The sequence below is a fragment of the Paralichthys olivaceus genome, chromosome 4 (assembly GCF_024713975.1).
Source record: "Paralichthys olivaceus isolate ysfri-2021 chromosome 4, ASM2471397v2, whole genome shotgun sequence".
Lineage (NCBI taxonomy): Eukaryota > Metazoa > Chordata > Actinopteri > Pleuronectiformes > Paralichthyidae > Paralichthys > Paralichthys olivaceus.
The window spans coordinates 1,661,044-1,676,282 of NC_091096.1; the positions used below are offsets into that span (position 1 = coordinate 1,661,044).

Here is a 15,239-nt window from a genome sequence, read left to right on the forward strand (position 1 = left end):
GGTTTCAGAGTGAATTTAAATCCAGATAAAATAATGCTTTACTTGTTCCACTACAGGGAGATTTGATGTTCTACAGGAGGAAAGCTGGATAGTGAAGATACAACGTTGTCTTTTATAGTAATCTTAATCTTTTAAAATACTTTTTATTGTTTGAACATATTTTCCAAACTTAAGTTGTTCGGCTGAAAAGCACATGGAGCCGGATTCATACTATGAAATGTGTGATACAGTTATGAAAAAATAATACAAATAATCATTTTAAGATACAACATAAACAGAAGAGCAATATGCTTCTGTACTTTTCTGCTTGATACCACTTTTACTTTTGGCCCTTAAATTACCTGAGGTTGCTAATATCTTAATTTTAAGTCCGTGGCTCATGTTTTGTTTGGTTATAAATAATTTAAATGACTAAAAAACAATCAAAACCACTTGAGCTTTACTAGAGTCTTTATTTTTCAGGACACACAAAATAATAATAATAATAATTTTTTCAGTTTTTCTGACAATTTTTTTTTTTTTCTGTTTTTCTGACTAATTTTTTTCTGTTTTTCTGACTAATTTGTTTTCTGAGTTCAGAGAGCATCTGAAACAACAGACGCATTCATTCCTTCATCGAGAGCTCGATGTGATGGACACAAACATGACCGGCTTGTTTAGTTTGATCAGGTTTAAGACTCTGGGAGATCGTCGGGTCTTTAAGTCCGATCGATGTATTATCATTAGTTTGTTCGACTCTACGCAGAAACATGAGGAACATGCAGGAGTCACCATAGGTCCATGGGAGTCGCCCGCAGGTTGGAGGTTCTTGGAGGAGTTCGAAGAATCTCGATACAAATAAAAAACAGAAAAATAAAAAAATTGGTCTGAAAAATAAAAAATTTGTCCGCAAAACAGAAAAATACAAAATTTGTGCGAAAAACAGAAAAATAAAAAAAATTGTCAGAAAAATAAAAAAATTGTCAGAAAAATAAAAAATTTGTCCGCAAAACAGAAAAATTTAAAATTTGCCAGAAAAACAGAAAAATTAAAAATTTGTCCGCAAAACAGAAAAATAAAAAAATTTCTCAGAAAAACAGAAAAATTAAAAATTTGTCCGCAAAACAGAAAAATAAAAAAATTTCTCAGAAAAACAGAAAAATTAAAAAATTGGTCAGAAAAACAGAAAAATGATTCAATAACACAAACCAAAAAATAAATGACTCAGTAAACCAGAGTTTTTCTCTCTAGTGAAGGCAGCACGTAACTTCTAAAGTTATAAAAGTTTTATATAAAGTTGAACCGGGGGATGCTGCGCTGCCCTCTGGCGCCCACACGGGGGCAGCAGAGACAGACTTGTGCGCTTCTATTGCTTTTTTTTTTTTTTTTTCCTGCGTCACTTCCTTTAGCAGCAACTCAGCTGATTAGCTTAGCGTTAGCACCGGAAAGTTGCCAGCGGCGGTGGACGCGATGGCCTGAAGGAGCCGCGGAGGATCACAACAGGAGGTGAGGACGTTACTTCACTTCTTCACCTCCCCGCTGCTCCGACACGAGGGACCGGGGGACGGGGACAACGCCCCCGGGTGGTTAAAGTCAGCCGCCTTATGTCACACGTTAGCCGGCAGCCATTCATCAGTGTGCTGTCACCTGATGGAGCAGGTTAACTCAGCTTTAACTCAAACCAATCAACCTAATTAACCTCATTAACCTAATTAACCACCCATCACCAGGTCTTAACGAGCAGCAGGAGCTGTCACTACTCAACTAGTCCTGACAGTTAACTAACCAGCTGACTAACCAGCTAACTACCTGTGTAGCTGACGTTAGCTTCAGCTCCAGCAGCTCAGCTGGTTCCTGGTCCGCAGCTGTTTAACATCAATCAAATATAAAGTGAGACTTAATTCAAATTCAGACACTGAGACTGGATTCAGAGGCAGTTCCTCATGAGGAGGATGATGAGGATGAGGAGGATGATGAGGCACAAGGATCAAACCTGTCTCTTAAAGTCATTTACTAAGTTGTGTTTGTGAATAATCATCTGTTATCAAGTCACGTTTTATCCACATTTCCTGATTCCACAGAGTCTAATGAACTCAACATCTTTGAGTTTAGGGGTTACTTGTATTTCTGAATGTTGTTGACAGATAAAACCCAGAGAAGAGTCATGGCCTGTGCCCGAGTGCCCCTGGACGAGCTGCAGGTGACTGAGCCTGGGCCGCAGGGAAGAGAGCGCTCGCTGCCTGCACTGGTGAGTCCGCTCCCCTGACGCTCGTGAGCAAACATCACAGTTCACTCCGAACAACAAGTCAAACCTTCTTCTTCTTCTTCTTCTTCTTCCTGCTCCACTCCACAGCACCCGGAAAGGAAGGAGGAACGCTGCTTTGTGCCTTACAAGCCTCCGCCCGAGGACGGCTCTCCTGCCGAGGTGGAGGAGTTTTTGGAATATGCCAGATTCATCATCGAGGACCTGGAGTGGCTGCTCGCGCTGCCCCACGACAAGTTCTGGTGCCAGGTAAGAGGAACACACAATCCAGTGACTTTAGAGAATGATGTGCATGAATACTACATACAGAAAAACACGAGGCAGCACAAAACAACACACCTTTCAACTCCCACAGCAACAATTATCCTCCATGAGAATTATCATCCCACTGTTGTCCTGCAGGTGGTGTTTGACGAGTCCCTGCAGTCGTGCTTGGACTCGTACCTGCGTCACACTCCCCGGAGCCTCGACCTCGCCGCCCTGCCCTCCTCCCCGGCGGTGGCTGAGATGCAGCGCTCCGTCCACAAGGTGGTCTTCTTGACCTTCCTGAGGATGGCTACACATAAAGAATCCAAGGTAGGATCAACACCGACATGTGAAACTACAAATAGATAGTTTATTGATCCTGAGGGAAGTTTAGTAGATTTAGATCCCTGACATTGTGGTTGCTCTGGGTTTGTCTGTATGTTCCAGTGATAGTGTTGTTATATTGTAGAATATATAAAGTATAAAGCCTTGATATACAGTTTAACCTGCTGCCTTGTGTGTGTGTGTGTGTGTGTGTGTTTATGGGATGTTTGTCTCTCAGGAGAGTTTCCTCACGCCCTCAGTGTTTGGAGAAATTATCTATGAAAACTTCCTGTTTGACATTCCCAAAATCTTGGATCTGTGTGTGCTCTTTGGAAAAGGCAACAGCCAGCTGCTGCACAAGATGATAGGTGAGCTGCGTTTAAAGGTTCCTTTCAAATCTCCGTGTGAGACACCAGAGACGTGAGGATTTTTCTTTTTCAGACGTTTATATTGTGATTTCAGTCTCGGTTTTAGAATCGTTACATCACCAGCACAATATTAAATAGAATTAATATGAAGAAGAATATAAAATATTAAATTGATAGAAGAAAAAGATCCATTATGTCAAGATCCAACTTTATATTACAATGTTAGGTTTTTACTGGAGCTGCTGAGTCCTGTGTCTCATCCTCTTCATTTTCATGTTGATGTGGTTTCAGAAAACATCTTCACCCAGCAGCCGTCTTACTACAGTGACCTGGACGAGACGGTTCCCACTGTGCTGCAGGTAACATCACTTTTCAAACCTTCAGCCTGATAAACAGGAAGTGTGAAACTGGCTAAAACATATGTTTGGGTTTATTTAGATTTTTCAAAAAGTGAACTGAAGACACATCTTACACACAATAATATAAATAATGTATTATTACGTATTGAGAGCAAGTTGTAAAGGTTTTCTGGGATGTGATTTCAACCTCAGGTGTTTGACTCAGTCCTGGACAAGTGTGGTCTTCAGTGTGAAGGAGCCACCGCCATGGAGCCGATGAAGCTGAACGCACACAAGCAGCCCACTGCCATGACCATGAGCCCGCAGGTCAGACACGCAGAATTATTCCAACTTGGTCAATTTTTAAATGTTGACTTTCTTCCTCACTGCAGCTTCGTGTTCCGTCACTAATGTTCATGCATGTTTTTGTTTTATTTCCTGTCCTAGGACCTTGTAGATATAATTTTGTACCTGTGTGACTCCACCACCACCATCCATGCCTTCCTGGACATCTTCCCTGCTGCCTGCTCCACCTTCTACTCCCACGGCTTCCTCAGCAGGTAGAGCAGAGGGAGGACGTCGCTCTCGACCGGCAGCTTCAACGTTTACGGTCTGTCTGATCTGCATCTTTGTTTTTTTTTTCCCTCTCGTCAGACTGACCTCGTTTTATGAGACCGCTGTGCCTGATCTCGAGAAGGCGGTGAGGAAGAGGAACTTTGATGATAAAGGGTGAGAATCTGCTTCATGTAAATGTTAATCCAGACAACCACGCGGCTGATGATGGTAAATAAATTCCCAAACCCTCCTCCAGACTTCAGGACGACTTGTGGAAGAGGTTGTCCCACTCCTGTCGCAAGATGGTGGAGATGGCTCACCTGCTGCTGCACCACACCTGCCTGCAACCCATCCTGGAGGGGTGAGTCCAAACTGTCGACGTGTGGAATCATCCCTTCAAGTATCGATGCAAGCTTTAACTCTGCTGATGCTGTTTTGCAGGAGAGAAAACATGCAAACGTTCGCAGAGGAACTTTTACAACATTTCACGTCTTTTCTACCTGAAAAAAGGTGAGAAGAGAAGTTCAGTGATTTCCAAAGTGAAGACAGAGGTTTAGTCAGTTTGTCTGTTTACGATTTGAAATAAAAAAACATTGTCATGTTAAAAGCAGGTTTTTCATTTGTTGTAATTTAATTAAATCATATTTTCAAAAGTACAATTTTTGCCATTTGTCTGAATGAGTAATTTTTGGCTTTCAGGTTCTTGTCAGACTACGATGAGCAGTTTCCCATCTCAGACGACATCAGCCTCCTGCATCAGGCCGTCCCCGTCATGTATCCTCATCAGCTTCAGACATAACTAATTACACAAACACATTTTGATTGACAGTCGTGGAGCCTGGGCCCTGAATTAAACAGTATTTCCTTTATTTAGTTATCAGTCGTTTCCTTTTCTTTCCTTAACTTCTGGTTTTCCTCAGCGATGAGACCAGGACGTCCTACCTGCTCCAGGGGGTGGAAAGTGCCTGGGAGAGCGTCGGGCGGCGGAAACCACAGAGCCAGATTCACCCTAAAGCCAATCAGGGAGCAGCGGGGGGAGCTGCTGCTGCTGCCGCCGCCTCCTCTGCCAGTTTTAATCGTCAGGTCCGAGAACCGAGAGAGGAGTGTGAGAGGGGAGCAGAGGCCATGTTGGATGTGCCCCGAAAAGAAAACAACGTGAGTTCTGTGATTTTTTTACAGTTTCTTGTTTACGTTTTAATGGAAGCTCAGTGTCAGTAGATTAATAAGATCCACAGCCCAGCGTGACCGTCTACTATTGTTTGAACAGTTCATGAAGCAAACATGTTCAATTTAAGGTCATTCATTAATTTACATGTCAGATTTTAAACCAAACTTTATTTTAAATATTTGCTTAAAATGTTTGTGTAGAAAAAACATGTGCATGTTTTCAGGTGTGTACGGTGAGCTCGGCCGAGCTGGAGTCTCTGCTGTCGTGTATCCGGGACCTGCTGCCTGATTTGGGCGAAGGTTTCCTGCTGGCGTGTCTGGAGGAGTACGACTACAACACTGAGCTCGTCATCAACAACATCCTGGAGGATCGTTTAACTCCGAGTCTGGACAAACTGGACCGAGCGATGCCGAGGTGACACAACACACCTCTGTCCAGAGAGAAGTATAATCCAGAGAGTATCATTAGACCGATAGTCTTGTTTTTCTGTCAGGAGACTCACAATCCTGGCTTTCTGTAGTTAGTTCATTCTATTTTCAATGTCACATTATCTTGCAGTTAAAACCTGAGATGTGATTTAAGATGTGATGTAGTTTCCAGCGTTTCTCCAAAACAAATACAGACATTGTGGAATTTACATCATGAAAACTTCACTTCTGAATATTTTGGTTGAGTTAAAGGAGTTTTATTCAAACAATTTCTTTTAAATCTAAGTTTATGACGCCAACAAGTTCAGAGACAGTTCTTACAGCCACTCAGGTTTTATTCTGTGGACCTTTGAGTTTATGATCATTAGTTTTGAAGTGATTTCAGCTGATCCCACAGTTTGTTCGTCCTTTCAGGCCTGTGAAGGAGGAGATTCCAAATGTTCTGGGCGACAGATCCAACGTGTTTGATGACGATGAGTTTGACGTCTTCCGCAGGGACCAGGTGGACATGTCCCGCATCTGGAAGGGCCGGAGGTAAAAAGCATACAGGACACGCCCACTTATCAAACACTAACACATCCTGGACTCACATTGGCAAAACGACAAAGAAAAAGTAAACCATCCATATCCTGGTGACAGATGACGATATCAAATCTGTACAGACTTCAAAACTCAAAGTTCAAACCATGTAAGCGCCACGAACTGTAAATACATTTAAAGGAAACGAAGAACGCCTCCGTGTTTTCCGTCTCCTGCAGGAAAGGCGAGAACCCTCGAGAGATGCTGAACGACAAGCGGCACATCGAGGAGCAGCGGGCTCGGTATCAGGCCTACGAGACCGTGGTGGACGAGGTGGTCATCGAACCCGGTCAAACTGCCGCCGACTACGGCCTCGACGACTACGACGACGAGTACGACGACACCTACGACATGAACCAAGTGGGAGCCAACGACCTGGACAGAGACAGTTTACTGAACCGAAGGTGAATCACCTTACACAGGAAACTTTATAAATCTGGATCGTTTTCGTCCTTGAGACGGACGATAACTACAGAACGTTTGTTTCCCTGCAGACCGTTCACAATCCCACGGGTTTTGAGAAAAGGAAACAAAGCAGAGGAAGAGGAGGAGGGTGAAGATGAAGAGGAGGGAGAGAGTTCACAGGTACCGTAATGTTTTAACAATACAAGAAACAACTTTTCTATTTGACCAGTGTTAATAAAGTTGTGTAAAATAATATAATCTGAATATAAACATACATGTGAATGAGCTGCTCAGTTTTTTTCTGATCTGTAAACTGCAGCCAACGTCTTTTAAATTTAACATATTCTCTGCGACAGACGCGTCGTGGTTTTCCGTCGTGACTCCACTTCTTCCATGTGAATCCATTGTGTTTCAGAACAACGTGAACAGGGACCAGTTTGTGCAGGACCCGGCGCTGCTGAGGGAGAGAGCTGAGGCCAGAAGAGCAGCGATGCAGCAAAGACGAGGGTAAAGATTTAACGTCCTCTGTAGATCCAGGATTTTCTTTAAACCTTTATCCTCAGAACATTTACACATTCAACGAGCTTTTCTCTGGAGGTTTTCCAGTTCTCTTAATTAAGGGTTAACGGTTAAAAAGTATTGTAGTGATTGTAAAGTTTTATTAAACGTAGAGTTCATACTTCCATCTCTTTATGAAACCACATTTAACTTCAGAGTTTTATTTGGATCTGCACCAAATGAAACAAACACAACATCCCTGTCCCTTCGTCCGTCTCTCCCAGTTTCCGACCGGAGCGAACCACCAACGTGGTCGGTCAACCCAAAGGCCAAGGACAAACCACGGAGACATTCCTGGACCGACGCAAGAAGGAAGCCAACAAGAACCGTGTGGCCAACCACAACCGGCGCAGCATGGCCGACCGCAAGAGGAACAAAGGCATGATCCCGTCCTGACGCGTGTCGACGGCTGCTGCTCGACCCGACTGATGGTGGCAGGGTGGTGGATAGAGAGTGTGACAGAGACAAAAGGGAAATCCAGGTTCTGGTTGGACGGACTTTCGATGGCGCTCCGGTCCTGAAGTGAAGCGGGAGAAGTCACTGAAGGTTTTCAGTCGCTGGACAGAAATGTAATTATTGGACTTTCTGAGCAGCTCGTTGACTGAGACGCTCAACATCTGCTTTTCTTTCTCTAGCTCATCAACAACCAAAGTTCTGAGGACAAAGAATGAGAGTTTTATTTTTGCCAAGTAACAAATCAGTTTATTATTAAGATCCATAGTGAGTGAGAGAAGTTTCTTTGACATCATCATCATCGAGGAGACAACATAGGAAAATAACAAAGGACGAGACATTCAGGGTTTTACAGAGACCGTCTGTAGCTGGAAGAACAATCACCGACCTGGTGTCAAAGTCTGGACATCAGCGTCTCTGAACCTCAACGAGCAGCGTATATTTAACCGCATGCGACGTCATCCCTGGTTCCAGCCTTCACAGCATCGTCTCTACGTCTCGCTGCTGCTGTGTTTGTGTTTGGAAGCACGTGCTGCTCAGTGGAGCCTCGTGTCTCACACTCGCTGCTGAGACCCCCCCCCCCCCCCCACACACACACACACACACACACACACGCTGCCACGCACAGACTATTTTCTACCACGAGAACGGATCTGTCATTTTGCTTTTTCGAATTAAAGAAAAGCTTCTTTAATTTGCTTTTTGAAGTTGACGTTGCAAAAAATAACAAAATAAATTCGATGTTATGTTTCCAACATCTTCGGACTCCGACTCCGTCTTTCACAAGATGCAAAGAATTCAAGTGGATGTGAGGTTTTTGCTTTTAGCACGAGAACATGTCGGAGATGCTTCAGAGTTTGAAGTTAACTGTTTTGTTGAGCTGTAACATTTTAAATAAATAAAGTTTCCATAAATCCTACAATAGTTTAACACTTGCTATTTAATATTTCATCTGTAAATTATAAATAAACTCTGACTTCAGGCTTTTCTTCACACAATCATCCCGTCACTGTACGACGGAGTATTAATGTCACGGTAAAGAAAATTAAATTCTGAGATTTCGAGAAAAAAGTCGTAATTTAATCTACGTCTCCTGTTTTAAAATGAGGAGCGTCTTCTACTTTATAAGTTTCACAACTAACAAAATGCTTCCTCAGCTCAACATGGTCACTAGAATCAGGAGAAGCTGAGTTTATTATAATCACACTGACAAGTTATTTATTCTTGTAAATTTACGACTTTATTCTAGCGATATTACAAGTTTCTTCTCGATGACGACTTAATTCTCCAAATCGAATGTTTTCCCTCGACGAGGCGCTAACACTCTGTTGCGTTAAATTAAAATTAGAGCCCAACAAATATGGATTATTGGGGCTGATGCAGATATTAAGGATTTAAAAGATTCTCATACTGATATTAGTTGATTTACATATTTAAAATAATTGGCAACGATTTCCAAGATGTTATCAAACCCAAGAAATGTGAGTGAGGTTTAAAAGACTTCATCATAAATAACTATAAACATAAAGAAAACAAAAAATTCTACCAAATATATAGAACTTGAATCAGGGAACTCAAAAAGGTTCATATTCGTCGGGCTCGGGTCAAAAACTTTGTAATTACTCAGATTAACTTTGCGGCTGTGTCAGAGCAGCGCGAGGTCACATGACGCAGCAGAAAGGTTTTAACCTTCTTCACACAAACGCTCCGAACGTAAAGAGAATTCAAAGAGGTTGAAAAAGCATCTGAGTCGAGGCCGCAGCCTCAAACTACACGTTCAGCTCCTCCACCGCCGACCAAGCAAAACAGAGAGCGACTGTAACAAACGTCTGGATTCAGACAGTTCAGGAGGTGTGTTTGTGCAATAAGGCAAATTACGGACGAGTGCAAACACTCACATCTGCTATCGACTGTTAATCCTGCACGACAACTACAGAACCGCTACCACTCACTTCTAACGGAAATACGTTTGGACACTGGAGTCGGTTACTCTTTACATCTGTTAGTCCGCTTGACGCGTCTGTTGTTGACGTCGTTAGGAAATAAATTGCACGTCGACGTGTGGCGAGTGAACGTTCAGGCACAAGCTGACTCGTGAATACTCGCCGAGCTCGTCAGCGTTAACAGAGGAGAAAAAAAGGGGAAATGTTTTGTGGCTCAGACGCTTTTCGTGTTTGTGTCACATCGTCACAAACGAATACTTCCACAGGTGAACAGTTACAAGATCCCAGGAGAAGAACTGTTCATGCACAACAGTTCTTCGACAGTAGAGCTGAGCGAGATGACTTCAGATCAGTTATTTACATTATACATCTTAACCGCCCAGCGTCACGCTACAGTACTTCATAGTATTGTGTTCAAACTTCCACTGTTTGTCTGCGACCCACCTCGAGGGTCAGAGGTCAACGTCCGACTGCGCCACAGTCCCAAAGGAGTCATGATTTGCTCCCACAATGCATTGCTGGAAGGAGGAAGCGGCGAGGTCGGTAAAAAAAACGGCTACAGGTGAGTCACCGAGGACGAGGGTTGATTCCCTGCGGCTGCTGCGGCGCTGGTGGAGGTGAGGCGACCGTTAACTGTCTTTACAGACGCTGCCTGAGGAGACAGGAAATAAAACGATTTAGAGAAACACGTGAAAAATTCAAATCCAATCAAAAGACAGAACATTTAGTTTTAGAGTTTAGTGGTCGATTTATATTCTCAAACAATAGATCATATTTAAAGAAAGAAATAATTAGACATTCAGGAGTTTCTGCTGCAGAAAGAAAAAACATAGTGGATCCTTCCTGGTATTTAAAGGTGATAATGTTACAGATGCTGAACTATACTGAAGTACAACTTTGCAGTACTTTAAATCAAAACATCTGTTCCACCACAGTTCACAGAAATATAATAAGTAAATACATTCATCTGACGTTAGTTATATTTAAGATTAAGATTTCACAAAATATGCTCTGACTTTATAAGAAATAAAATCTAAAAAAAAAAAAGTCTCATTGTAGATTAAATTACCCAAATAAATTTAAATTGTCTTGATCATAACAAACTAAAACACTGAGCTACACTTTACGATAATTATTATAAATAAGTATGATCCTGTAAAACCAGAATATAAATCATACAACACTGACGGACAGTTCACTTTGGTACAAATAATATAATGTTTCTTTATTAAACTAATGAAACTATTATAAAATGTTATCATTCAGTGTAGAACCTGTGTATCAGAGAGCAGAAGACGACAGTGTGACTGTGATGTCGTGACGTGAACTCACTGAGGATGCTGCGTTTGCACAGAGGACACGTGTGTTGCAGCAGCAGCCAGGGGTCCACACACTCTCTGTGGTACTCGTGAGAACACGGCAACACGCGCAGACACTGAGAGGACGACAACACAACATGATGAACCGCACTTCGTGGATCACAGATCACGTGATCTGAAATCAGCAGTCACAGCACCGGAGCTTTCTGGTGTTTATCTCAGGCGCAGGACAGCGGGTTGTATAAACTGTCAGTTATATATAAATATAAATATAATCACTGTGATTTATATCTTTTATACCTGGTTGTTGTTGAACGGCTCCAGACAGACGGCACAGTTGTCCGTCTCCACCGGCTGGGACGGGTCACACCAGGGTTTGGGCTGACGATACGTTTTGGTCTTCAGAGACGACATCCTCTTCAGGACGTCCTGTTTGGGAAGCAGCTGAGGACACGACGCAGCCGAGCGTCACATGACGGCGTTATGGAAACACAGGACTGAAAGTTTTCCTTTTACGAGATATGGATCTGGAACTTCTGGAACATCTGGAACATTGACGCTCGGAGCTCAATAAAATCTAAATGTTCTGAGACTGGCTGTTACTAAATGGATCACTGGAACTGTGTAGTGAAGATACGAATCCTCAGAAACTCAGAGTCGTAAATACATTAGAGGTTTTAAAGATGTTCAGGTACTTCTTACTTCGATTAGATTCAACACTGCACATTTTACAAGTACAGTGAAACACAGTCTGCTCAGTTAGCACCATCTCCACAGACCATTGGAACCTACAGGGTCTCGATGAGAGCTGAGGCGTTTACCTCCAGGTCGTCGTTGAGCTCGTGGTCCTGGTACTGCCAACGGGCCTGAACGATGACTCCGGTGCTGATGATCAGCGCCACCAGGAGGACAGTGTCCCACAACTGCTGCAGGTATTTCTACAGACACGGAGCGAGGGAAGAGGAAGAGGAGTTGTTTTATCTTCTGACTAAGATACATTTCATTTAAATCACAGACAACGACTCAGAAAACACAAATGAGTTTTTTAAAAGTGTTCAAACTAAACTTGGAATTGTATTTTCATGCCTGGATTTAAATATATAATAAATATTTACAGTGTTTTTATTAAAATACACTCTCCCTGAAAAATAAACATAATAAATAAATCACTCCTCTATTATAAATAAAAAGTTAAACAACGAAACATTGAAGACAATATTGAAATCGACTAAATTTGAGACTGTGTGTGATTGATTGGTTTCATTGATTCAGACATTTTGTTTTACTTCACATGAACTTTCATTATACTTATAATTTTAAGTTGTACTTTGTCTGCGTTGTTTTGTATTTTGTTAAGTTTGTTCTGTGAAACATTCTGAAGTTGTTTGACTTCAAGAAAGAAAGATGCTGATGTGTTGATTCTGCTCCCCCCCACCTGGACCTGAGAGTTGGTCTCTCCCGTGCAGATGACCCCCTGCCACTCTCCGTAGCGCCCGCCTCTCGATCGCCCACAGCTGGACCACAGCGTGAGCGTGGCGCCCTGCCCGAACACACAGCAGCACGTGCTCACTGTCAGCTCAGCCTGTCATCTGTTCACTCACCACTGGAGGGTGCTAACAACTGAAAAACACACAGTCAGCGGATTGTGGCGGCGCTCACCAAGTTGTCCTGCAGGATCGTCTTGTACGTGATTTTCGCTGTCGCCTGAAGGCCCCTGTGAAGACACAAACTGACGTTAAGGGCCAAGAACAATCATCGAGCGCTGAGCTTACAGGAGGACAAACCGATAAATGAATTTTTTATCAATAAGTAGAAGGAGATTAAAAGATAAACCGAGGTTCCATGTACAGAATAAGGAACAAATCAAAAGACAAACTGGTGGAATCTTTGTGGCATCAACATAAACCACAGTGAATAAAGATCTGATCAGACTTTTTAAATACATTTCCGATTAAAGCAGAAACAAACATTTCATTATTATTATATTTGAAGTTAAGACTAAGACTTAATATTCAGTGCCAATTTTCAGAACTTAATATTTGATATGTAAGAGAAACGGCTGGTTAATTTCGAGACACTGTGATTTCTACCATCAGCACCACAGACATTATGTTCTGTACTTTATAAACCCTCTGAGTAATAAATAAAGTTATCTTTACATTTGAATTCAGGGAACAGAACAGTTCTGTGACTTTGAGGCGTTCTTGTACCTGAGCAGAGCTCCGATCAGCTTAGTGACATTTTCAGACGTCTGGATCACGATGATGGGCTTCGACAGAACCTGAGAAAGATCCATCTGAAACACAAAGAGCCAGAATTTAGTTCAGAAACATGAGCAACACCGTCATTTTCACACCTCAATGTTTTTGAGCAAATATTTTATTCTACAATATCAGACCCCAACAATATACTGTATATTGGCCGGGCTGTACTTTAAGATTAAATACAAACTGCATGTGATGACACACACACACACACACACACACACACACACACACACACACACATATCCAACTGTAATTATCAGTGACACAACTTCTCAGATACTTCTACCTCACTGACGGTGTTCTGGTTGAGAGCCAGAATGATCAGCGCTGAAGCTCCGAGGACCAGGGCTCGCTTCATCTTGGACAGAGACGAGACAATCTTACGTTTTATTCAACTGAAGCTCAAAACAAAATAACTCAGAGTTCGACCACACTCACTTTATTCACCATTGCATCAGTGAAGGACTCCTGGTTCCCAGTGGAGGCTTTGCTGTCGTCCATCTCCACGGGAACCAGCCCGATCCACGGCTCCTGCTCGCTGGCGTCCTCCTCCGCTTTCCCTCCGCTCACCTGCGACTCCTCATCTTGAACCTGAGGAGAAAATGCAAATATTGTCAAATCCAACTTTCCTTTAAAAGCTCAAAGTTGAGGAGTAGACATAGAGGAAGAATCTCAGGGACCATTTACAGCAGCTATCCAAGGAGAGAGTTGTTCATAGAGAGCAAAAGATTATTTTCACTATAAACTGAACAATTATTAAATTACTTAATTAGTCATTTGATTTATGAAACAAAGGAAAATGCCAACAACAATTTCTTAGAGCACAAGTTGATTTTGTCTTGTTTCTTAATCAGAATCAGGTTTCATTGCCGAGCAGGTTTATACACACGTGGAATTTTCTGTGGTTTATTTGTGCAAGTACAAATGAAACGTTAGTCCGTTGTTTGCCACAAGAATTTAATTCAAATGATTCACTTTACTGAAGTAAAACAGGAAATAAGCATGTTTGTGACCTTGATTTAGTTGAAAATAAAGATCTACGATTATTAGCGTTTGTTTTTCCAGTTTGAAAATGTACTTTAAAAAAAATCTCAATTTCATTTCTTGTCACTTCTAGCCTTTTAATACACACACACACACAAATATATACAGTATATAATCAAATATATCACTGTCAGCATCATTTGCCACAAGAATTTAATTCAAAACCCCAAATATTCACTTTATATAACAAGAAATAAGCATTTTTCTGATCATATAACCGAAAATAATAACCATAATAAAGTATCATTAAGGAAAAGTAGAGTGTATATTTAGATTTCACACATGTATTACTTATTTTATTTAAACTAAAGTTGATTGATCATATTTGGGGTAAACTGGTAGATTTAAATATAATAATTGGTCCCATTATAAACTCAGTGTTATAAACAACCATCACCACATTAAATGAATGATCTTTGAACCAGAGCCTCCGGACACTCACCAGGACCAGCTCCCCGTCCAGCTCCTCCCGGGGCTCGGGGCTCCTGCCGCCGCCGCTCGGCTCCACCACCTCCCCCTGGAGCAGAGCGCTGACCCCGGGCCGCTGCTCCAGGAAAACCTCCACCTGAGCGAGCAGCTCCGCCGCCACCAGCTGCCCGAGCAGCGGCAGCGCGACCCAGAGGCAGCAGCAGCAGCGGCGGCGGAGAGAAGGAGCCATGGTCCGAGGCGACACGGAGGAAACGTTAACAAACACGAAAACCCAGCGTGTCAGACATTGTTGTTCTGGAGCGGAAGCTGGTGACGTTTCTCTCCTTCCTCTGAGAATGTAAACAAGCCCGGATAACTTCCGGGTCAACCGGAAACGAGGAGGGTGTTAGCATCTTGTCTCGCACGGTTCAGATACATCGTGAAATAAAGAGCAGAATAGTTTTATCTTTGCTGTGTGATCACAAATAAACAATACATGTGTGTTCGTTTCATTATAATTAGTTTTTTATATCTTCACACGGATTTATCTTTAAAATACATCAGATGTGCTCTTCGGTGTCCGCCATGTTGTTG

At 42.3% G+C, this 15,239-nt stretch overlaps 2 protein-coding genes across 6 annotated transcripts; one reads left to right on the forward strand and one right to left on the reverse strand.

The window, feature by feature from the left end:
• The first annotated feature begins 1,344 nt into the window (after positions 1–1,344).
• Positions 1,345–8,586, forward strand: ascc2 (activating signal cointegrator 1 complex subunit 2). 3 transcript variants are annotated; one of them, XM_020109069.2, is made up of 19 exons: positions 1,345–1,485; positions 2,124–2,227; positions 2,333–2,491; positions 2,645–2,818; positions 3,051–3,180; positions 3,472–3,539; positions 3,732–3,845; positions 3,966–4,078; positions 4,173–4,247; positions 4,330–4,434; positions 4,515–4,583; positions 4,773–4,847; positions 4,994–5,228; positions 5,465–5,655; positions 6,084–6,203; positions 6,428–6,652; positions 6,743–6,833; positions 7,069–7,160; positions 7,436–8,586. In XM_020109069.2, exons 2-19 carry the CDS (start codon positions 2,144–2,146, stop codon positions 7,605–7,607), a joined length of 2,292 nt encoding a protein of 763 aa, XP_019964628.2. In that variant the 5' UTR covers positions 1,345–1,485; positions 2,124–2,143; the 3' UTR covers positions 7,608–8,586. The 3 variants fall into 3 exon arrangements, with proteins under 3 accessions (XP_019964628.2, XP_019964627.2, XP_019964629.2); XM_020109068.2 differs by lacking the exon at positions 1,345–1,485 and adding an exon at positions 1,619–1,638; XM_020109070.2 differs by lacking the exon at positions 1,345–1,485 and adding an exon at positions 1,848–1,869.
• Positions 8,587–9,461: 875 nt separating this feature from the next.
• Positions 9,462–15,112, reverse strand: rnf215 (ring finger protein 215). 3 transcript variants are annotated; one of them, XM_069523253.1, is made up of 10 exons: positions 14,680–15,112; positions 13,632–13,784; positions 13,480–13,551; positions 13,137–13,222; positions 12,586–12,640; positions 12,362–12,466; positions 11,748–11,864; positions 11,227–11,370; positions 10,940–11,042; positions 9,462–10,259 (listed from the first exon to the last, which is right to left on the reverse strand). In XM_069523253.1, the coding sequence occupies exons 1-10, from the start codon at positions 14,893–14,895 to the stop codon at positions 10,237–10,239; spliced, it is 1,074 nt and encodes a 357-aa protein (XP_069379354.1). In that variant the 5' UTR covers positions 14,896–15,112; the 3' UTR covers positions 9,462–10,236. The 3 variants fall into 3 exon arrangements, with proteins under 3 accessions (XP_069379354.1, XP_069379355.1, XP_069379356.1); XM_069523254.1 differs by having other exon boundaries at positions 13,641–13,784; positions 14,680–15,011; XM_069523255.1 differs by lacking the exon at positions 12,362–12,466.
• Positions 15,113–15,239: the final 127 nt, after the last annotated feature.